Raw genomic sequence first — 26,909 nt, forward strand, 5'->3', positions numbered from 1 at the left:
CAAAAGTCACATGAGATGAGATTTAAAAAGGGACCATAAAGTGTTAAATGCTTGTATGCCAATCAATATGCATATATTACAAGTAACTCACAGCTTACACATTATATTTCATCTGTCTATGTAAAAAATAAATAAAAAAAAATCAGATGCTAAGTATTCTCTATCTGATGAAAATAATCTGTTTTACAAGTTCATATTAAAAAATGTTTCCATACCGTTCCATGTGCAATAGTCAAGTAGCAATTCTTCACAGAACATTTTCTTTTCTGCCAAACCTTTCGGAGACTAATAAAATAAACACAAAATAAATTAGTTTTATATAATATACATATAAATAGCAAGGTTGTGTCTTCCACCTTAGCTTCAGTAGAATATCTTTATGTGTACTCTTTTGCAAATATACCATGACCTACAACCAATTGTCTATCAGTGTCTTGTGGGCTAATGGAGCTGTTTTCAAAATTGTAACCTACAAATCAATTTGGTAAGTCCCTACTGGTCGACTTTCTACTGCATTAAAGCATAATATTATTTTGTAAATTATACAAAACTTTAGTGTTTATATAGATAGCAATAAAGCACTTTGTGCAAAATATCTACAGAACTGTAATTCCTCTTACAAAGTCTCTTGCAAAATTGTTTATCTTATCGCCTCAACTCAGGCCAGTAAGGGACGGGTAAAATCAAACTCTATATTGATCAAGCAATCAGTGTGTAGAATGTAGCAGGGTCTGGAATCAGAATCCTGCCGAATGCAATACAGTCTCTCTGGTGCCAACGGAAAAAAACACAATTTACAGGAAATGGTGTCCTATGTTTCTAAATACATAATCATAATTATTATAAAAACCAGGAACGCATTTTATAAATAAAGTAAATTAATATCATAAGAACATTAATGAACCAGATGTAAAAAAAAGTGTTGTAAATGTGAAAAGATAGAAGAGTTCATTGGGCCAAAGCAATGGAGAAATGAATTGTGACTGGTTTTTGGGCTTGACAACCTTGTGCTGACAGATCTCAGCCCTAAGCATCATATGCTGGTATCCTGATTGTGATTTCTTCAGTCACATGATTTACTAGAATAAGCTGGAGAGAAGATTTACAAGTTTCATCTATTATTCTTAGAAACAACTATATATTCAATAACATCAAACCTAAATTCTATTGTAGGATTTCTATCTGTGTCCTTAACAATGCCACAATTTGTCAGTAAAACCTCATATTGCAGAATTGTTCAACCTGTGGATCTCCAGAGTTTTTATCTGTTTCTCACACTTTACTAAACTGTATATTTTCAATGAAGCCAATAAATATATTTGTCAGCACATTTGCGTGTACTATGTGCCATGCCCAGCTGATGGTATTCAGCACATGGTAACGTTATAAAGAAGCAATTGGCTGTGATTCCTTTCTACTTCATCCCCACCTTTCACCATTTGCAACACGTGGAGGAGTGCCAGGCATGTCAATCACTCATGCACCTGACAACTGTAGTTAGGGGAGAAGACCTTTCATCTATTCTCTGCTATCATTCCTGTGTGTCATGGGAGTAGCATGTATATATATTTTACAGGTCTTTGCTTATTGGGAAGATTAGATTACACAACCATTAGGAATGCTAAATGTTAAATCATTGCTCATTTGGAGTGTATTTGAATAGTAGTTGTAATTATATACTGTATTTATTTTAATTATAGACATGAAGTATACCATTTTAAACAACTTTCCATTTTACTAATATTATCTTATTTGCTTAGTTCTCTTGGTATCTTTTGTTCAAAAGAACACCAAGGGAGGCTCAGGATGTGGGGGATAGCTGCTGATTGGTGAATGGACATATATGCCTCTTGTGATTGGCTCACACAATGTGCTCAGCTGGCTCCCAGTAGAGCATTGCTTTTCCTTCAACAAAGGATATTGAGAGAATAAAGACAAATTAGCAATATAAATAAATTGGAAAGTTGTTTAAAAATATATTTTCTATCTGAATCATGAAAGAAAAACTTTGGGTTTCATGTCCCTTTAACAGAATTTCTAAAAAGTGCTTATAGTTCCTCCAAATAAAAAATAAAATTGGAAAAAGCTGGAAAACTCTGGTGTCTTGTCATTCTCCTATGGTATCTGTCATATATATATATATAGATCTATAAGGAAACCTAAACAACTAGGAGTACTAATTGTACAAAGAGATACACTTAGAATTATTTAGAAAAGAATACCACAAAAAAAGATATTGTTTTTAACTCCGGATGATCACATAAATGTGGAATTACTCTATTTGTTTAAAATGTTCCATTACATTCATACTTTAATATTTTATTATAGCAACTAGGAACAAACATTCACACAGAAGTAGCCTGAAAGGGTTAAAAACACTTAAACCCAGTTAACTAGGATGGATATGATAAATAGTGCTATATGTATTTAACCTGATGCCCACAGTTGTATAATGAAAAATAAAAAATAAGCTAAGCCCTTACAATCCGAGGGCTATTTTACTTTTAAATAGTTATATTTTTAAGGTAAATAGTAGGCACCAGGATTCAGCAATTATATAGGTAGATAAAGATTCTGTTATTAACTCGGTAAGCAAATTAAAAGCGACAGACAGGAGAGAACTAGCTTCTCCTGCTGGACCCCTGACGCGCGTTTCACAGAACGCTTACCGAGTTAATAACAGAATCTTTATCTACCTATATAATTGCTGAATCCTGGTGCCTACTATTTACCTTAAAAATATAACTATTTAAAAGTAAAATAGCCCTCGGATTGTAAGGGCTTAGCTTATTTTTTATTTTTCATTATACAACTGTGGGCATCAGGTTAAATACATATAGCACTATTTATCATATCCATCCTAGTTAACTGGGTTTAAGTGTTTTTAACCCTTTCAGGCTACTTCTGTGTGAATGTTTGTTCCTAGTTGCTATAATAAAATATTAAAGTATGAATGTAATGGAACATTTTAAACAAATAGAGTAATTCCACATTTATGTGATCATCCGGAGTTAAAAACAATATCTTTTTTTGTGGTATTCTTTTCTAAATAATTCTAAGTGTATCTCTTTGTACAATTAGTACTCCTAGTTGTTTAGTTCTGCTCTCTAAGAATCCACATTAGATGTGTACCATAACTACTATAAGTGACTACCAAGTACTGGTATATTATATACCCACTCTGATTTAGATAATAGGTACAATATCTACTACTGACTAACTCCCACTATCCCCTACCACATTTTCAAAGCTATAAGGAAACCTACCCATCACTCTTTTTGTACAGGTTGCCATGTTTCTCTGTGCCATACTGTATGTTTCCTTGAAGCTGGTGCATGCTGTATACCGTCTGTTTGCTGACTGAATCCTGGGAAGAGAAAAGGTCAATAGTATCTCCGTAAAACATTACCACCTATTTACAAAAATACAGGATGAAAGCTGGGGATGACAACAAAACTATGGCTGTAATTTTAGGCTGTGAGACTATGTAAATAGTAATTTAATGCATGCAATGCTATTTGTAATGATACCAGGGTAATTTATTCAATGACGGAGCCACTGATTAACTCAACTGTACTTAAGCAGGGCTAACACAAAAACCTGGTGTGACGGTGGTTAGTGAAGTGCAGCATTTCCTGCCTATGAGCTAACAAAATGTGAATAATTATTTTAGGTATACTGTAAGCATGGTTAGGCAGTCTGTGATCATCTTGTCATTAAATAATGAGGGTTTCAACCAAACCATACTCGGTGTGCTAAGAAGTATAGATAATTAACAAACCTACCCCAAATTATATAAGGAAATGACTTGGACATCAAAACTCAGATGAGAAATAAATCCTGTAATTCAGTGAAAAATAAATTTGTTTTGGAGCTAGTAAATGTACCTTTTGGAAAAAAATAAAAAATAAAAAAAGACTCTTCTTTTTAATCCAAAACCCACAGAGAAATATTTTGTGCCTAGGTTTTATGCTGTTATCAAAGAAATGTATGATTAGAGATGCATGGATTCATTATATGTGCAATAACGTATATCAAGCACAAGGAATGCCCATATTGTATGCATTACACAGGTAACCGTGTCACTTATGTTTGCTCAAATCAAATAAATACAGGTTTTCAGATCATTTCAAGATTTGAAGAAGCGTATTGACTTTAGTCCTCCCTTTGTAATGCTCACGGAGCTTTTTGAAAATGTCAAGTTGTGGTATTTACTAAATGAACAGCATGAGAGGCGTAAAATGAAAGCAAAAAAATCAATGAACTTACTCTTCTGAACTTTGGAAAGCGAGGGAGAGAGATTGGACAAGAAGAAAAATGTTAGAAAATACATATTCTATGCTAACCCTTCAATAACTCCATTGTGAGCAATATGTGAAAGCCTATATGATTACTATGATTACATCACTATTAGTTAACCGGCAGTCTGGTAGCTGAATGCAATACTTGGAGGCTTTATGATCTACTTCCATCTTAACATGCTTCAGTCCCATTTTTACCTTCAAAAGACATATGGCCCCATTTCTACATAGCATGTCCTTTCTACTCCCTCAATCCATCACCTCAGTCCCCCACTCTTCCCACAAATAATTACTTTTCTATAAGTCCTTTTATGGGGCTGTATATGTGACTGTGAATGCTACTAGTTACCTGTTGCTGGGCAACATAAGCTCTTATATTAAACAATGCTGAGGAAGAGGGAGTTTAGAGGTTTTGAGTAGGGATGGGCGAATGTTTTGCAACATTCGAAAAATGAAACGAATTTTAACACATTCGTTCTTTTGAATCGAATTTCGAATGTTTACATAACATTCTAACATTCAATTTTCGAATGTTCAGTTTCGAATTTTACGATTACATTCAAAAATATTTATGCAATCAACCAATAGGATTGAAGTTAAATCCTATTGGCTGATCCAATCAGCCAATAGGATTGAGCTTGCATTCTATTGGCTGATTGGAAAAGCCAATAGAATGCGAGCTCAATCCTATTGGCTGATTGCATCAGCCAATAGGATTTTTCCTACCTTAATTCCGATTGGCTGATAGAATTCCATCAGCCAATCGGAATTCAAGGGATGCCATCTTGGATGACGTCATTTAAAGGAATATTCATTCGTCGGGTAGTCATCGGTCTGGATGGATGCTCCGTGTCGGATGTCTTCAAGATGGAGCTGCTCCTCGCCAGATGGATGAAGATAGAAGATGCCGTCTGGATGAAGACTTCTGCTCGTCTGGAGGTCCTCTTCTGCCCGTATCGGATGAAGACTTCTGCCCCTCTGGAGGACCACTTGTGCCCGGCTGGGTGAAGACATCTCAAGGTAGGGTGATCTTTAAGGGGGTAATGTTAGGTTTTATTAAGGGGGGATTGGGTGGGTTTTAGAGTAGGGTTGGGTGTGTGGGTGGTGGGTTGTAATGTTGGGGGGAGGTATTGTCTTTTTTTTTTTTTTACAGGTAATAGAGCTGATTACTTTGGGGCAATGCACCGCAAAAGGCCCTTTTAACTGTACTTTAGTTAATTTTATTTAATTGTAATTAATTTATTTTAATTTAGGTAATTAATTTAATGATAGTGTAGTGTTAGGTGTAATTGTAACTTAGGTTATGATTTATTTTACAGGTTTTATTTGTATTTATTTTAACTAGGTAGTTATTAAATAGTTAATAACTATTTAATAACTATTGTACCTAGTTAAAATAAATACAAACTTGCCTGTAAAATAAAAATAAACCCTAAACTAGCTACAATGTAACTATTAGTTATATTGTAGCTAGCTTAGGCTTTATTTTATAGGTAAGTATTTAGTTTTAAATAGGAATAATTTATTTCATGATAGGAATATTTATTTAGATTAATTTAAATTATCTTTAAGTTAGGGGGTGTTAGGGTTAGACTTAGGTTTAAGGGTTAATAAATTTAATATAGTGGTGGCAACATTGGGGGCAGGAGATTAGGGGTTAATAAATTTAATGTAGGTGGCGGCGGTTTAGGGGGTCAGATTAGGGGTTAATAAATTTAATGTAGGTGGCGGCGGGGTCCGTGAGCGGCAGTTTAGGGGTTAAACATTTTATTTCATTGCGGCGGGGTCTGGGAGCGGCGGTTTAGGGGTTAATACATATAATGTAGGTGGCGGTGGGCTCCGCAAGCGGCAGTTTAGGGGTTAAACACTTTATTAGAGTTGCGGTGGGCTCCGGGAGCAGCGGTTTAGGGGTTAATAACTTTATTTAGTTGCGGGGGGGGGGTCCGGGAGCAGCGGTATAGGGGGTAAACAGTATAGTTTAGTGTGGGTGCTTAGTGACAGGGTACCAAGAAAGCTGGTGCACGGCTTTTTGACAGTTTTCTTGATAATTTTGGCTAACGTATTCAGGTCCGCGGCAGCGATGTTAGGCAATCTTAGGCGAGCATATTGGTGCCGGATAATGCAAGAAAGTTGACGGCTTGATAAGTAGAGGCCCATGTTGAAAAATGTTAACTTCTCATTATAACATTACCAAAATGCTGTTTACATCATTTAAGTGAAACTATTACATCATATTTATTTTCAAAATTACATTTTGTAAAACAAAATTTCAAAGAACAAGCAAACCAAGTATACAGGGGACAGTTTAACCCAATACTCCAGACACAGGAAGCCCTAATACCCAGGGGACAGTTAAACCCAATATGTCAGACACAGATAAACCAAATGCCCAGGGTATAGTTAAATCCAATATGCTCATTACCATTACTGTAACTCAGTAGGCTGCATGACAGCACAGTGTGGGGTTATCTTTACCTATATAACAGCTCTCACTACCATTATTACAGTAGGCTGTATGACAGCGCAGTGTGGGGATATCTTTACCTATATAACAGCACTCACTACCATTATTACAGTAGGCTGTATGACAGCGCAGTGTGGGGATATCTTTACCTATATAACAGCACTCACTACCATTATTACAGTAGGCTGTATGACAGCGCAGTGTGGGGATATCTTTACCTATATAACAGCACTCACTACCATTATTACAGTAGGCTGTATGACAGCGCAGTGTGGGGATATCTTTACCTATATAACAGCACTCACTACCATTACTGTAACTCAGTAGGCTGTATGACAGCACAGTGTGGGGTTATCTTTACCTATATAACAGCACTCACTACCATTATTACAGTAGGCTGTATGACAGCACAGTGTGGGGTTATCTTTACCTATATAACAGCACTCACTACCATTACTGTAACTCAGTAGGCTGTATGACAGTGCAGTGTGGGGTTATCTTTACCTATATAACAGCACTCACTACCATTATTACAGTAGGCTGTATGACAGCACAGTGTGGGGTTATCTTTACCTATATAACAGCACTCACTACCATTATTACAGTAGGCTGTATGACAGCGCAGTGTGGGGATATCTTTACCTATATAACAGCACTCACTACCATTATTACAGTAGGCTGTATGACAGCGCAGTGTGGGGATATCTTTACCTATATAACAGCACTCACTACCATTATTACAGTAGGCTGTATGACAGCACAGTGTGGGGTTATCTTTACCTAAATAACTGCACTCACTACCATTATTACAGTAGGCTGTATGACAGCGCAGTGTGGGGTTATCTTTACCTATATAACAGCACTCACTACCATTATTACAGTAGGCTGTATGACAGTGCTGTGTGGGGTTATCTTTACCTATATAACAGCACTCACTACCATTATTACAGCAGGCTGTATGACAGCACAGTGTGGGGTTATCTTTACCTATATAACAGAACTCACTACCATTATTACAGTAGGCTGTATGACAGCGCAGTGTGGGGTTATCTTTACCTATATAACAGAACTCACTACCATTATTACAGTAGGCTGTATGACAGCACAGTGTGGGGTTATCTTTACCTATATAACAGCACTCACTAACATTATTACAGTAGGCTGTATGACAGCACAGTGTGGGGTTATCTTTACCTATATAACAGCACTCACTACCATTACTGTAACTCAGTAGGCTGTATGACAGCGCAGTGTGGGGATATCTTTACCTATATAACAGCACTCACTACCATTATTACAGTAGGCTGTATGACAGCACAGTGTGGGGTTATCTTTACCTATATAACAGCACTCACTACCATTATTACAGTAGGCTGTATGACAGTATGACAGCACAGTGTGGGGTTATCTTTACCTATATAACAGCACTCACTAACATTATTACAGTAGGCTGTATGACAGCACAGTGTGGGGTTATCTTTACCTATATAACAGCACTCACTACCATTATTACAGTAGGCTGCATGACAGCACAGTGTGGGGTTATCTTTACCTATATAACAGCACTCACTACCATTATTACAGTAGGCTGTATGACAGCACAGTGTGGGGTTATCTTTACCTATATAACAGCACTCACTACCATTACTGTAACTCAGTAGGCTGCATGACAGCACAGTGTGGGGTTATCTTTACCTATATAACAGCACTCACTACCATTATTACAGTAGGCTGTATGACAGCACAGTGTGGGGTTATCTTTACCTATATAACAGCACTCACTACCATTACTGTAACTCAGTAGGCTGTATGACAGAACAGTGTGGGTTATCTTTACCTATATAACAGCACTCACTACCATTATTACAGTAGGCTGTATGACAGCACAGTGTGGGGTTATCTTTACCTATATAACAGCACTCACTACCATTATTACAGTAGGATGTATGGCAGCACAGTGTGGGGTTATCTTTACCTATATAACAGCACTCACTACCATTATTACAGTAGGCTGTATGACAGCACAGTGTGGGGTTATCTTTACATATATAACAGCACTCACTACCATTATTACAGTAGGCTGTATGACAGCACAGTGTGGGGTTATCTTTACCTATATAACAGCACTCACTACCATTATTACATTAGGCTGTATGACAGCACAGTGTGGGGTTATCTTTACCTATATAACAGCACTCACTACCATTATTACAGTAGGCTGTATGACAGCACAGTGTGGGGTTATCTTTACCTATATAACAGCACTCACTACCATTATTACAGTAGGCTGTATGACAGCACAGTGTGGGGTTATCTTTACCTATATAACAGCACTCACTACCATTATTACAGTAGGCTGTATGACAGCACAGTGTGGGGTTATCTTTACCTATATAACAGCACTCACTACCATTATTACAGTAGGCTGTATGACAGCACAGTGTGGGGTTATCTTTACCTATATAACAGCACTCACTACCATTATTACAGTAGGCTGTATGACAGCACAGTGTGGGGTTATCTTAACCTATATAACAGCACTCACTACCATTATTACAGTAGGCTGTATGACAGCGCAGTGTGGGGTTATCTTTACCTATATAACAGCACTCACTACCATTATTACAGTAGGCTGTATGACAGCACAGTGTGGGGTTATCTTTACCTATATAACAGCACTCACTACCATTACTGTAACTCAGTAGGCTGTATGACAGCACAGTGTGGGGTTATCTTTACCTATATAACAGCATTCACTACCATTACTGTAACTCAGTAGGCTGTATGACAGCGCAGTGTGGGGTTATCTTTACCTATATAACAGCACTCACTACCATTATTACAGTAGGCTGTATGACAGCGCAGTGTGGGGTTATCTTTACCTATATAACAGCTCTCACTACCATTATTACAGTAGGCTGTATGACAGCGCAGTGTGGGGTTATCTTTAAATATATAACAGCACTCACTACCATTATTACAGTAGGCTGTATGACAGCACAGTGTAGGGTTATCTTTACCTATATAACAGCACTCACTACCATTATTACAGTAGGCTGTATGACAGCACAGTGTAGGGTTATCTTTACCTATATAACAGCTCTCACTACCATTATTACAGTAGGCTGTATGACAGCACAGTGTGGGGTTATCTTTACCTATATAACAGCACTCACTACCATTATTGTAACTCAGTAGTCTGCATGACAGCACAGTGTGGGGTTATCTTTACCTATATAACAGCACTCACTACCATTATTACAGTAGGCTGCATGACAGCACAGTGTGGGGTTATCTTTACCTATATAACAGCACTCACTACCATTATTACAGTAGGCTGTATGACAGCACAGTGTGGGGTTATCTTTACCTATATAACAGCACTCACTACCATTATTACAGTAGGCTGTATGACAGCACAGTGTGGGGTTATCTTTACATATATAACAGCACTCACTACCATTATTACAGTAGGCTGACATTATTACTCACTACCATTACTGTAACTCAGTAGGCTGCATGACAGCACAGTGTGGGGTTATCTTTACCTATATAACAGCACTCACTACCATTATTACAGTAGGCTGTATGACAGTGCAGTGTGGGGTTATCTTCACCTATATAACATCACTCACTACCATTATTACAGTAGGCTGTATGACAGCACAGTGTGGGGTTATCTTTACCTATATAACAGCACTCACTACCATTATTACAGTAGGCTGTATGACAGCGCAGTGTGGGGTTATCTTTACCTATATAACAGCACTCACTACCATTATTACAGTAGGCTGTATGACAGCACAGTGTGGGGTTATCTTTACCTATATAACAGCACTCACTACCATTATTACAGTAGGCTGTATGACAGCACAGTGTGGGGTTATCTTTACCTATATAACAGCACGCACTACCATTACTGTAACTCAGTAGGCTGCATGACAGCACAGTGTGGGGTTATCTTTACCTATATAACAGCACTCACTACCATTATTACAGTAGGCTGTATGACAGCACAGTGTGGGGTTATCTTTACCTATATAACAGCACTCACTACCATTATTACAGTAGGCTGTATGACAGTATGACAGCACAGTGTGGGGTTTTCTTTACCTATATAACAGCACTCACTACCATTATTACAGTAGGCTGTATGACAGCACAGTGTGGGGTTATCTTTACCTATATAACAGCACTCACTACCATTATTACAGTAGGCTGTATGACAGCGCAGTGTGGGGTTATCTTTACCTATATAACAGAACTCACTACCATTACTGTAACTCAGTAGGCTGTATGACAGCACAGTGTGGGGTTATCTTTACCTATATAACAGCACTCACTACCATTATTACAGTAGGCTGTATGACAGCGCAGTGTGGGGTTATCTTTACCTATATAACAGCACTCACTACCATTATTACAGTAGGCTGTATGACAGCACAGTGTGGGGTTATCTTTACCTATATAACAGCACTCACTACCATTATTACAGTAGGCTGTATGACAGCGCAGTGTGGGGTTATCTATACCTATATAACAGCACTCACTACCATTATTACAGTAGGCTGTATGACAGCACAGTGTGGGGTTATCTTTACCTATATAACAGCACTCAATACCATTATAACAGTAGGCTGTATGACAGCACAGTGTGGGGTTATCTTTACCTATATAACAGCACTCACTACCATTACTGTAACTCAGTAGTCTGTATGACAGCACAGTGTGGGGTTATCTTTACCTATATAACAGCACTCACTACCATTATTACAGTAGGCTGTATGACAGCACAGTGTGGGGTTATCTTTACCTATATAACAGCACTCACTACCATTATTACAGTAGGCTGTATGACAGCACAGTGTGGGGTTATCTTTACCTATATAACAGCACTCACTACCATTATTACAGTAGGCTGTATGACAGCGCAGTGTGGGGTTATCTTTACCTATATAAGAGCACTCACTACCATTATTACAGTAGGCTGTATGACAGCACAGTGTGGGGTTATCTTTACCTATATAACAGCACGCACTACCATTACTGTAACTCAGTAGGCTGCATGACAGCACAGTGTGGGGTTATCTTTACCTATATAACAGCACTCACTACCATTATTACAGTAGGCTGACATTATTACTCACTACCATTATTACAGTAGGCTGTATGACAGCGCAGTGTGGGGTTATCTTTACCTATATAACAGCACTCACTACCATTATTACAGTAGGCTGACATTATTACTCACTACCATTATTACAGTAGGCTGTATGACAGCGCAGTGTGGGGTTATCTTTACCTATATAACAGCACTCACTACCATTACTGTAACTCAGTAGGCTGTATGACAGCGCAGTGTGGGGTTATCTTTACCTATATAACAGCACTCACTACCATTATTGTAACTCAGTAGGCTGTATGACAGCACAGTGTGGGGTTATCTTTACCTATATAACAGCACTCACTACCATTATTGTAACTCAGTAGGCTGTATGACAGCACAGTGTGGGGTTATCTTTACCTATATAACAGCACTCACTACCATTATTACAGTAGGCTGACATTATTACTCACTACCATTATTACAGTAGGCTGTATGACAGCGCAGTGTGGGGTTATCTTTACCTATATAACAGCACTCACTACCATTACTGTAACTCAGTAGGCTGTATGACAGCGCAGTGTGGGGTTATCTTTACCTATATAACGGCACTCACTACCATTATTACAGTAGGCTGTATGACAGTGCAGTGTGGGGTTATCTTCACCTATATAACATCACTCACTACCATTATTACAGTAGGCTGTATGACAGCACAGTGTGGGGTTATCTTTACCTATATAACAGCACTCACTACCATTATTACAGTAGGCTGTATGACAGCGCAGTGTGGGGTTATCTTTACCTATATAACAGCACTCACTACCATTATTACAGTAGGCTGTATGACAGCACAGTGTGGGGTTATCTTTACCTATATAACAGCACTCACTACCATTACTGTAACTCAGTAGTCTGTATGACAGCACAGTGTGGGGTTATCTTTACCTATATAACAGCACTCACTACCATTATTACAGTAGGCTGTATGACAGCGCAGTGTGGGGTTATCTTTACCTATATAAGAGCACTCACTACCATTATTACAGTAGGCTGTATGACAGCGCAGTGTGGGGTTATCTTTACCTATATAACAGCACGCACTACCATTACTGTAACTCAGTAGGCTGTATGACAGCACAGTGTGGGGTTATCTTTACCTATATAACAGCACGCACTACCATTATTACAGTAGGCTGACATTATTACTCACTACCATTATTACAGTAGGCTGTATGACAGCGCAGTGTGGGGTTATCTTTACCTATATAACAGCACTCACTACCATTATTGTAACTCAGTAGTCTGCATGACAGCACAGTGTGGGGTTATCTTTACCTATATAACAGCACTCACTACCATTATTACAGTAGGCTGACATTATTACTCACTACCATTATTACAGTAGGCTGTATGACAGCGCAGTGTGGGGTTATCTTTACCTATATAACAGCACTCACTACCATTATTGTAACTCAGTAGTCTGCATGACAGCACAGTGTGGGGTTATCTTTACCTATATAACAGCACTCACTACCATTATTACAGTAGGCTGTATGACAGCGCAGTGTGGGGTTATCTTTACCTATATAACAGCACTCACTACCATTATTACAGTAGGCTGTATGACAGTGCAGTGTGGGGTTATCTTCACCTATATAACATCACTCACTACCATTATTACAGTAGGCTGTATGACAGCACAGTGTGGGGTTATCTTTACCTATATAACAGCACTCACTACCATTATTGTAACTCAGTAGGCTGCATGACAGCGCAGTGTGGGGTTATCTTTACCTATATAACAGCACTCACTACCATTATTACAGTAGGCTGTATGACAGCACAGTGTGGGGTTATCTTTACCTATATAACAGCACTCACTACCATTATTACAGTAGGCTGTATGACAGCACAGTGTGGGGTTATCATTACCTATATAACAGCACTCACTACCATTACTGTAACTCAGTAGGCTGCATGACAGCACAGTGTGGGGTTATCTTTACCTATATAACAGCACTCACTACCATTATTACAGTAGGCTGTATGACAGCACAGTGTGGGGTTATCTTTACCTATATAACAGCACTCACTACCATTATTACAGTAGGCTGTATGACAGCACAGTGTGGGGTTATCTTTACCTATATAACAGCACTCACTACCATTATTACAGTAGGCTGTATGACAGCGCAGTGTGGGGTTATCTTTACCTATATAACAGCACTCACTACCATTATTACAGTAGGCTGTATGACAGCACAGTGTGGGGTAATCTTTACCTATATAACAGCACTCACTACCATTATTACAGTAGGCTGACAGTAGGCTGACATTATTACTCACTACCATTATTACAGTAGGCTGTATGACAGCGCAGTGTGGGGTTATCTTTACCTATATAACAGCACTCACTACCATTACTGTAACTCAGTAGGCTGTATGACAGCGCAGTGTGGGGTTATCTTTACCTATATAACAGCACTCACTACCATTATTACAGTAGGCTGTATGACAGCGCAGTGTGGGGTTATCTTTACCTATATAACAGCACTCACTACCATTACTGTAACTCAGTAGGGTGTATGACAGCGCAGTGTGGGGTTATCTTTACCTATATAACAGCACTCACTACCATTATTGTAACTCAGTAGTCTGCATGACAGCACAGTGTGGGGTTATCTTTACCTATATAACAGCACTCACTACCATTATTACAGTAGGCTGTATGACAGCGCAGTGTGGGGTTATCTTTACCTATATAACAGCACTCACTACCATTATTGTAACTCAGTAGTCTGCATGACAGCACAGTGTGGGGTTATCTTTACCTATATAACAGCACTCACTACCATTATTACAGTAGGCTGTATGACAGCGCAGTGTGGGGATATCTTTACCTATATAACAGAACTCACTACCATTATTACAGTAGGCTGTATGACAGGGCAGTGTGGGGTTATCTTTACCTATATAACAGCACTCACTACCATTATTACAGTAGGCTGTATGACAGCGCAGTGTGGGGTTATCTTTACCTATATAACAGCACTCACTACCATTACTGTAACTCAGTAGGCTGCATGACAGCACAGTGTGGGGTTATCTTTACCTATATAACAGCACTCACTACCATTATTACAGTAGGCTGTATGACAGCACAGTGTGGGGTTATCTTTACCTATATAACAGCACTCACTACCATTACTGTAACTCAGTAGGCTGTATGACAGAACAGTGTGGGTTATCTTTACCTATATAACAGCACTCACTACCATTATTACAGTAGGCTGTATGACAGCACAGTGTGGGGTTATCTTTACCTATATAACAGCACTCACTACCATTATTACAGTAGGATGTATGGCAGCACAGTGTGGGGTTATCTTTACCTATATAACAGCACTCACTACCATTATTACAGTAGGCTGTATGACAGCACAGTGTGGGGTTATCTTTACATATATAACAGCACTCACTACCATTATTACAGTAGGCTGTATGACAGCACAGTGTGGGGTTATCTTTACCTATATAACAGCACTCACTACCATTATTACATTAGGCTGTATGACAGCACAGTGTGGGGTTATCTTTACCTATATAACAGCACTCACTACCATTATTACAGTAGGCTGTATGACAGCACAGTGTGGGGTTATCTTTACCTATATAACAGCACTCACTACCATTATTACAGTAGGCTGTATGACAGCACAGTGTGGGGTTATCTTTACCTATATAACAGCACTCACTACCATTATTACAGTAGGCTGTATGACAGCACAGTGTGGGGTTATCTTTACCTATATAACAGCACTCACTACCATTATTACAGTAGGCTGTATGACAGCACAGTGTGGGGTTATCTTTACCTATATAACAGCACTCACTACCATTATTACAGTAGGCTGTATGACAGCACAGTGTGGGGTTATCTTAACCTATATAACAGCACTCACTACCATTATTACAGTAGGCTGTATGACAGCGCAGTGTGGGGTTATCTTTACCTATATAACAGCACTCACTACCATTATTACAGTAGGCTGTATGACAGCACAGTGTGGGGTTATCTTTACCTATATAACAGCACTCACTACCATTACTGTAACTCAGTAGGCTGTATGACAGCACAGTGTGGGGTTATCTTTACCTATATAACAGCATTCACTACCATTACTGTAACTCAGTAGGCTGTATGACAGCGCAGTGTGGGGTTATCTTTACCTATATAACAGCACTCACTACCATTATTACAGTAGGCTGTATGACAGCGCAGTGTGGGGTTATCTTTACCTATATAACAGCTCTCACTACCATTATTACAGTAGGCTGTATGACAGCGCAGTGTGGGGTTATCTTTACCTATATAACAGCACTCACTACCATTATTACAGTAGGCTGTATGACAGCACAGTGTAGGGTTATCTTTACCTATATAACAGCACTCACTACCATTATTACAGTAGGCTGTATGACAGCACAGTGTAGGGTTATCTTTACCTATATAACAGCTCTCACTACCATTATTACAGTAGGCTGTATGACAGCACAGTGTGGGGTTATCTTTACCTATATAACAGCACTCACTACCATTATTACATTAGGCTGTATGACAGCACAGTGTGGGGTTATCTTTACCTATATAACAGCACTCACTACCATTATTACAGTAGGCTGTATGACAGCACAGTGTGGGGTTATCTTTACCTATATAACAGCACTCACTACCATTATTACAGTAGGCTGTATGACAGCACAGTGTGGGGTTATCTTTACCTATATAACAGCACTCACTACCATTATTACAGTAGGCTGTATGACAGCACAGTGTGGGGTTATCTTTACCTATATAACAGCACTCACTACCATTATTACAGTAGGCTGTATGACAGCACAGTGTGGGGTTATCTTTACCTATATAACAGCACTCACTACCATTATTACAGTAGGCTGTATGACAGCACAGTGTGGGGTTATCTTAACCTATATAACAGCACTCACTACCATTATTACAGTAGGCTGTATGACAGCGCAGTGTGGGGTTATCTTTACCTATATAACAGCACTCACTACCATTATTACAGTAGGCTGTATGACAGCACAGTGTGGGGTTATCTTTACCTATATAACAGCACTCACTACCATTACTGTAACTCAGTAGGCTGTATGACAGCACAGTGTGGGGTTATCTTTACCTATATAACAGCATTCACTACCATTACTGTAACTCAGTAGGCTGTATGACAGCGCAGTGTGGGGTTATCTTTACCTATATAACAGCACTCACTACCATTATTACAGTAGGCTGTATGACAGCGCAGTGTGGGGTTATCTTTACCTATATAACAGCTCTCACTACCATTATTACAGTAGGCTGTATGACAGCGCAGTGTGGGGTTATCTTTACCTATATAACAGCACTCACTACCATTATTACAGTAGGCTGTATGACAGCACAGTGTAGGGTTATCTTTACCTATATAACAGCACTCACTACCATTATTACAGTAGGCTGTATGACAGCACAGTGTAGGGTTATCTTTACCTATATAACAGCTCTCACTACCATTATTACAGTAGGCTGTATGACAGCACAGTGTGGGGTTATCTTTACCTATATAACAGCACTCACTACCATTATTGTAACTCAGTAGTCTGCATGACAGCACAGTGTGGGGTTATCTTTACCTATATAACAGCACTCACTACCATTATTACAGTAGGCTGCATGACAGCACAGTGTGGGGTTATCTTTACCTATATAACAGCACTCACTACCATTATTACAGTAGGCTGTATGACAGCACAGTGTGGGGTTATCTTTACCTATATAACAGCACTCACTACCATTATTACAGTAGGCTGTATGACAGCACAGTGTGGGGTTATCTTTACATATATAACAGCACTCACTACCATTATTACAGTAGGCTGACATTATTACTCACTACCATTACTGTAACTCAGTAGGCTGCATGACAGCACAGTGTGGGGTTATCTTTACCTATATAACAGCACTCACTACCATTATTACAGTAGGCTGTATGACAGTGCAGTGTGGGGTTATCTTCACCTATATAACATCACTCACTACCATTATTACAGTAGGCTGTATGACAGCACAGTGTGGGGTTATCTTTACCTATATAACAGCACTCACTACCATTATTACAGTAGGCTGTATGACAGCGCAGTGTGGGGTTATCTTTACCTATATAACAGCACTCACTACCATTATTACAGTAGGCTGTATGACAGCACAGTGTGGGGTTATCTTTACCTATATAACAGCACTCACTACCATTATTACAGTAGGCTGTATGACAGCACAGTGTGGGGTTATCTTTACCTATATAACAGCACGCACTACCATTACTGTAACTCAGTAGGCTGCATGACAGCACAGTGTGGGGTTATCTTTACCTATATAACAGCACTCACTACCATTATTACAGTAGGCTGTATGACAGCACAGTGTGGGGTTATCTTTACCTATATAACAGCACTCACTACCATTATTACAGTAGGCTGTATGACAGTATGACAGCACAGTGTGGGGTTTTCTTTACCTATATAACAGCACTCACTACCATTATTACAGTAGGCTGTATGACAGCACAGTGTGGGGTTATCTTTACCTATATAACAGCACTCACTACCATTATTACAGTAGGCTGTATGACAGCGCAGTGTGGGGTTATCTTTACCTATATAACAGCACTCACTACCATTACTGTAACTCAGTAGGCTGTATGACAGCACAGTGTGGGGTTATCTTTACCTATATAACAGCACTCACTACCATTATTACAGTAGGCTGTATGACAGCGCAGTGTGGGGTTATCTTTACCTATATAACAGCACTCACTACCATTATTACAGTAGGCTGTATGACAGCACAGTGTGGGGTTATCTTTACCTATATAACAGCACTCACTACCATTATTACAGTAGGCTGTATGACAGCGCAGTGTGGGGTTATCTATACCTATATAACAGCACTCACTACCATTATTACAGTAGGCTGTATGACAGCACAGTGTGGGGTTATCTTTACCTATATAACAGCACTCAATACCATTATAACAGTAGGCTGTATGACAGCACAGTGTGGGGTTATCTTTACCTATATAACAGCACTCACTACCATTACTGTAACTCAGTAGTCTGTATGACAGCACAGTGTGGGGTTATCTTTACCTATATAACAGCACTCACTACCATTATTACAGTAGGCTGTATGACAGCACAGTGTGGGGTTATCTTTACCTATATAACAGCACTCACTACCATTATTACAGTAGGCTGTATGACAGCACAGTGTGGGGTTATCTTTACCTATATAACAGCACTCACTACCATTATTACAGTAGGCTGTATGACAGCGCAGTGTGGGGTTATCTTTACCTATATAAGAGCACTCACTACCATTATTACAGTAGGCTGTATGACAGCACAGTGTGGGGTTATCTTTACCTATATAACAGCACGCACTACCATTACTGTAACTCAGTAGGCTGCATGACAGCACAGTGTGGGGTTATCTTTACCTATATAACAGCACTCACTACCATTATTACAGTAGGCTGACATTATTACTCACTACCATTATTACAGTAGGCTGTATGACAGCGCAGTGTGGGGTTATCTTTACCTATATAACAGCACTCACTACCATTATTACAGTAGGCTGACATTATTACTCACTACCATTATTACAGTAGGCTGTATGACAGCGCAGTGTGGGGTTATCTTTACCTATATAACAGCACTCACTACCATTACTGTAACTCAGTAGGCTGTATGACAGCGCAGTGTGGGGTTATCTTTACCTATATAACAGCACTCACTACCATTATTGTAACTCAGTAGGCTGTATGACAGCACAGTGTGGGGTTATCTTTACCTATATAACAGCACTCACTACCATTATTGTAACTCAGTAGGCTGTATGACAGCACAGTGTGGGGTTATCTTTACCTATATAACAGCACTCACTACCATTATTACAGTAGGCTGACATTATTACTCACTACCATTATTACAGTAGGCTGTATGACAGCGCAGTGTGGGGTTATCTTTACCTATATAACAGCACTCACTACCATTACTGTAACTCAGTAGGCTGTATGACAGCGCAGTGTGGGGTTATCTTTACCTATATAACAGCACTCACTACCATTATTACAGTAGGCTGTATGACAGTGCAGTGTGGGGTTATCTTCACCTATATAACATCACTCACTACCATTATTACAGTAGGCTGTATGACAGCACAGTGTGGGGTTATCTTTACCTATATAACAGCACTCACTACCATTATTACAGTAGGCTGTATGACAGCGCAGTGTGGGGTTATCTTTACCTATATAACAGCACTCACTACCATTATTACAGTAGGCTGTATGACAGCACAGTGTGGGGTTATCTTTACCTATATAACAGCACTCACTACCATTACTGTAACTCAGTAGTCTGTATGACAGCACAGTGTGGGGTTATCTTTACCTATATAACAGCACTCACTACCATTATTACAGTAGGCTGTATGACAGCGCAGTGTGGGGTTATCTTTACCTATATAAGAGCACTCACTACCATTATTACAGTAGGCTGTATGACAGCGCAGTGTGGGGTTATCTTTACCTATATAACAGCACGCACTACCATTACTGTAACTCAGTAGGCTGTATGACAGCACAGTGTGGGGTTATCTTTACCTATATAACAGCACGCACTACCATTATTACAGTAGGCTGACATTATTACTCACTACCATTATTACAGTAGGCTGTATGACAGCGCAGTGTGGGGTTATCTTTACCTATATAACAGCACTCACTACCATTATTGTAACTCAGTAGTCTGCATGACAGCACAGTGTGGGGTTATCTTTACCTATATAACAGCACTCACTACCATTATTACAGTAGGCTGACATTATTACTCACTACCATTATTACAGTAGGCTGTATGACAGCGCAGTGTGGGGTTATCTTTACCTATATAACAGCACTCACTACCATTATTGTAACTCAGTAGTCTGCATGACAGCACAGTGTGGGGTTATCTTTACCTATATAACAGCACTCACTACCATTATTACAGTAGGCTGTATGACAGTGCAGTGTGGGGTTATCTTTACCTATATAACAGCACTCACTACCATTATTACAGTAGGCTGTATGACAGTGCAGTGTGGGGTTATCTTCACCTATATAACATCACTCACTACCATTATTACAGTAGGCTGTATGACAGCACAGTGTGGGGTTATCTTTACCTATATAACAGCACTCACTACCATTATTGTAACTCAGTAGGCTGCATGACAGCGCAGTGTGGGGTTATCTTTACCTATATAACAGCACTCACTACCATTATTACAGTAGGCTGTATGACAGCACAGTGTGGGGTTATCTTTACCTATATAACAGCACTCACTACCATTATTACAGTAGGCTGTATGACAGCACAGTGTGGGGTTATCATTACCTATATAACAGCACTCACTACCATTACTGTAACTCAGTAGGCTGCATGACAGCACAGTGTGGGGTTATCTTTACCTATATAACAGCACTCACTACCATTATTACAGTAGGCTGTATGACAGCACAGTGTGGGGTTATCTTTACCTATATAACAGCACTCACTACCATTATTACAGTAGGCTGTATGACAGCACAGTGTGGGGTTATCTTTACCTATATAACAGCACTCACTACCATTATTACAGTAGGCTGTATGACAGCGCAGTGTGGGGTTATCTTTACCTATATAACAGCACTCACTACCATTATTACAGTAGGCTGTATGACAGCACAGTGTGGGGTAATCTTTACCTATATAACAGCACTCACTACCATTATTACAGTAGGCTGACAGTAGGCTGACATTATTACTCACTACCATTATTACAGTAGGCTGTATGACAGCGCAGTGTGGGGTTATCTTTACCTATATAACAGCACTCACTACCATTACTGTAACTCAGTAGGGTGTATGACAGCGCAGTGTGGGGTTATCTTTACCTATATAACAGCACTCACTACCATTATTACAGTAGGCTGTATGACAGCGCAGTGTGGGGTTATCTTTACCTATATAACAGCACTCACTACCATTACTGTAACTCAGTAGGGTGTATGACAGCGCAGTGTGGGGTTATCTTTACCTATATAACAGCACTCACTACCATTATTGTAACTCAGTAGTCTGCATGACAGCACAGTGTGGGGTTATCTTTACCTATATAACAGCACTCACTACCATTATTACAGTAGGCTGTATGACAGCGCAGTGTGGGGTTATCTTTACCTATATAACAGCACTCACTACCATTATTGTAACTCAGTAGTCTGCATGACAGCACAGTGTGGGGTTATCTTTACCTATATAACAGCACTCACTACCATTATTACAGTAGGCTGTATGACAGCGCAGTGTGGGGATATCTTTACCTATATAACAGAACTCACTACCATTATTACAGTAGGCTGCATGACAGCACAGTGTGGGGTTATCTTTACCTATATAACAGCACTCACTACCATTATTACAGTAGGCTGTATGACAGCGCAGTGTGGGGTTATCTTTACCTATATAACAGCACTCACTACCATTACTGTAACTCAGTAGGCTGCATGACAGCACAGTGTGGGGTTATCTTTACCTATATAACAGCACTCACTACCATTATTACAGTAGGCTGTATGACAGCACAGTGTGGGGTTATCTTTACCTATATAACAGCACTCACTACCATTACTGTAACTCAGTAGGCTGTATGACAGAACAGTGTGGGTTATCTTTACCTATATAACAGCACTCACTACCATTATTACAGTAGGCTGTATGACAGCACAGTGTGGGGTTATCTTTACCTATATAACAGCACTCACTACCATTATTACAGTAGGATGTATGGCAGCACAGTGTGGGGTTATCTTTACCTATATAACAGCACTCACTACCATTATTACAGTAGGCTGTATGACAGCACAGTGTGGGGTTATCTTTACATATATAACAGCACTCACTACCATTATTACAGTAGGCTGTATGACAGCACAGTGTGGGGTTATCTTTACCTATATAACAGCACTCACTACCATTATTACATTAGGCTGTATGACAGCACAGTGTGGGGTTATCTTTACCTATATAACAGCACTCACTACCATTATTACAGTAGGCTGTATGACAGCACAGTGTGGGGTTATCTTTACCTATATAACAGCACTCACTACCATTATTACAGTAGGCTGTATGACAGCACAGTGTGGGGTTATCTTTACCTATATAACAGCACTCACTACCATTATTACAGTAGGCTGTATGACAGCGCAGTGTGGGGTTATCTTTACCTATATAACAGCACTCACTACCATTATTACAGTAGGCTGTATGACAGCACAGTGTGGGGTTATCTTTACCTATATAACAGCACTCACTACCATTATTACAGTAGGCTGTATGACAGCACAGTGTGGGGTTATCTTAACCTATATAACAGCACTCACTACCATTATTACAGTAGGCTGTATGACAGCGCAGTGTGGGGTTATCTTTACCTATATAACAGCACTCACTACCATTATTACAGTAGGCTGTATGACAGCACAGTGTGGGGTTATCTTTACCTATATAACAGCACTCACTACCATTACTGTAACTCAGTAGGCTGTATGACAGCGCAGTGTGGGGTTATCTTTACCTATATAACAGCATTCACTACCATTACTGTAACTCAGTAGGCTGTATGACAGCGCAGTGTGGGGTTATCTTTACCTATATAACAGCACTCACTACCATTATTACAGTAGGCTGTATGACAGCGCAGTGTGGGGTTATCTTTACCTATATAACAGCTCTCACTACCATTATTACAGTAGGCTGTATGACAGCGCAGTGTGGGGTTATCTTTACCTATATAACAGCACTCACTACCATTATTACAGTAGGCTGTATGACAGCACAGTGTAGGGTTATCTTTACCTATATAACAGCACTCACTACCATTATTACAGTAGGCTGTATGACAGCACAGTGTAGGGTTATCTTTACCTATATAACAGCTCTCACTACCATTATTACAGTAGGCTGTATGACAGCACAGTGTGGGGTTATCTTTACCTATATAACAGCACTCACTACCATTATTGTAACTCAGTAGTCTGCATGACAGCACAGTGTGGGGTTATCTTTACCTATATAACAGCACTCACTACCATTATTACAGTAGGCTGCATGACAGCACAGTGTGGGGTTATCTTTACCTATATAACAGCACTCACTACCATTATTACAGTAGGCTGTATGACAGCACAGTGTGGGGTTATCTTTACCTATATAACAGCACTCACTACCATTATTACAGTAGGCTGTATGACAGCACAGTGTGGGGTTATCTTTACATATATAACAGCACTCACTACCATTATTACAGTAGGCTGACATTATTACTCACTACCATTACTGTAACTCAGTAGGCTGCATGACAGCACAGTGTGGGGTTATCTTTACCTATATAACAGCACTCACTACCATTATTACAGTAGGCTGTATGACAGTGCAGTGTGGGGTTATCTTCACCTATATAACATCACTCACTACCATTATTACAGTAGGCTGTATGACAGCACAGTGTGGGGTTATCTTTACCTATATAACAGCACTCACTACCATTATTACAGTAGGCTGTATGACAGCGCAGTGTGGGGTTATCTTTACCTATATAACAGCACTCACTACCATTATTACAGTAGGCTGTATGACAGCACAGTGTGGGGTTATCTTTACCTATATAACAGCACTCACTACCATTATTACAGTAGGCTGTATGACAGCACAGTGTGGGGTTATCTTTACCTATATAACAGCACGCACTACCATTACTGTAACTCAGTAGGCTGCATGACAGCACAGTGTGGGGTTATCTTTACCTATATAACAGCACTCACTACCATTATTACAGTAGGCTGTATGACAGCACAGTGTGGGGTTATCTTTACCTATATAACAGCACTCACTACCATTATTACAGTAGGCTGTATGACAGTATGACAGCACAGTGTGGGGTTTTCTTTACCTATATAACAGCACTCACTACCATTATTACAGTAGGCTGTATGACAGCACAGTGTGGGGTTATCTTTACCTATATAACAGCACTCACTACCATTATTACAGTAGGCTGTATGACAGCGCAGTGTGGGGTTATCTTTACCTATATAACAGCACTCACTACCATTACTGTAACTCAGTAGGCTGTATGACAGCACAGTGTGGGGTTATCTTTACCTATATAACAGCACTCACTACCATTATTACAGTAGGCTGTATGACAGCGCAGTGTGGGGTTATCTTTACCTATATAACAGCACTCACTACCATTATTACAGTAGGCTGTATGACAGCACAGTGTGGGGTTATCTTTACCTATATAACAGCACTCACTACCATTATTACAGTAGGCTGTATGACAGCGCAGTGTGGGGTTATCTATACCTATATAACAGCACTCACTACCATTATTACAGTAGGCTGTATGACAGCACAGTGTGGGGTTATCTTTACCTATATAACAGCACTCAATACCATTATAACAGTAGGCTGTATGACAGCACAGTGTGGGGTTATCTTTACCTATATAACAGCACTCACTACCATTACTGTAACTCAGTAGTCTGTATGACAGCACAGTGTGGGGTTATCTTTACCTATATAACAGCACTCACTACCATTATTACAGTAGGCTGTATGACAGCACAGTGTGGGGTTATCTTTACCTATATAACAGCACTCACTACCATTATTACAGTAGGCTGTATGACAGCACAGTGTGGGGTTATCTTTACCTATATAACAGCACTCACTACCATTATTACAGTAGGCTGTATGACAGCGCAGTGTGGGGTTATCTTTACCTATATAAGAGCACTCACTACCATTATTACAGTAGGCTGTATGACAGCACAGTGTGGGGTTATCTTTACCTATATAACAGCACGCACTACCATTACTGTAACTCAGTAGGCTGCATGACAGCACAGTGTGGGGTTATCTTTACCTATATAACAGCACTCACTACCATTATTACAGTAGGCTGACATTATTACTCACTACCATTATTACAGTAGGCTGTATGACAGCGCAGTGTGGGGTTATCTTTACCTATATAACAGCACTCACTACCATTATTACAGTAGGCTGACATTATTACTCACTACCATTATTACAGTAGGCTGTATGACAGCGCAGTGTGGGGTTATCTTTACCTATATAACAGCACTCACTACCATTACTGTAACTCAGTAGGCTGTATGACAGCGCAGTGTGGGGTTATCTTTACCTATATAACAGCACTCACTACCATTATTGTAACTCAGTAGGCTGTATGACAGCACAGTGTGGGGTTATCTTTACCTATATAACAGCACTCACTACCATTATTGTAACTCAGTAGGCTGTATGACAGCACAGTGTGGGGTTATCTTTACCTATATAACAGCACTCACTACCATTATTACAGTAGGCTGACATTATTACTCACTACCATTATTACAGTAGGCTGTATGACAGCGCAGTGTGGGGTTATCTTTACCTATATAACAGCACTCACTACCATTACTGTAACTCAGTAGGCTGTATGACAGCGCAGTGTGGGGTTATCTTTACCTATATAACAGCACTCACTACCATTATTACAGTAGGCTGTATGACAGTGCAGTGTGGGGTTATCTTCACCTATATAACATCACTCACTACCATTATTACAGTAGGCTGTATGACAGCACAGTGTGGGGTTATCTTTACCTATATAACAGCACTCACTACCATTATTACAGTAGGCTGTATGACAGCGCAGTGTGGGGTTATCTTTACCTATATAACAGCACTCACTACCATTATTACAGTAGGCTGTATGACAGCACAGTGTGGGGTTATCTTTACCTATATAACAGCACTCACTACCATTACTGTAACTCAGTAGTCTGTATGACAGCACAGTGTGGGGTTATCTTTA

At 39.6% G+C, this 26,909-nt stretch overlaps 1 protein-coding gene across 1 annotated transcript in view; it reads right to left on the bottom strand.

Moving 5' to 3' along the window:
• Window positions 1-26,909, bottom strand: part of LOC128642528 (arf-GAP with SH3 domain, ANK repeat and PH domain-containing protein 2) — a 431,344-nt gene that overhangs the window by 134,766 nt on the left and 269,669 nt on the right. Inside the window, exons 10-11 of the mRNA XM_053695331.1 lie at window positions 3,267-3,367; window positions 216-285 (exon numbers count right to left, since the gene is read on the bottom strand). Coding sequence (XP_053551306.1) covers window positions 216-285; window positions 3,267-3,367 — 171 coding nt within the window. The remainder of the gene's footprint in view (window positions 1-215; window positions 286-3,266; window positions 3,368-26,909) is intronic.

This window comes from Bombina bombina, chromosome 1 (genome assembly GCF_027579735.1).
Source record: "Bombina bombina isolate aBomBom1 chromosome 1, aBomBom1.pri, whole genome shotgun sequence".
In the NCBI taxonomy this organism is placed as follows: Eukaryota; Metazoa; Chordata; class Amphibia; order Anura; family Bombinatoridae; genus Bombina; species Bombina bombina.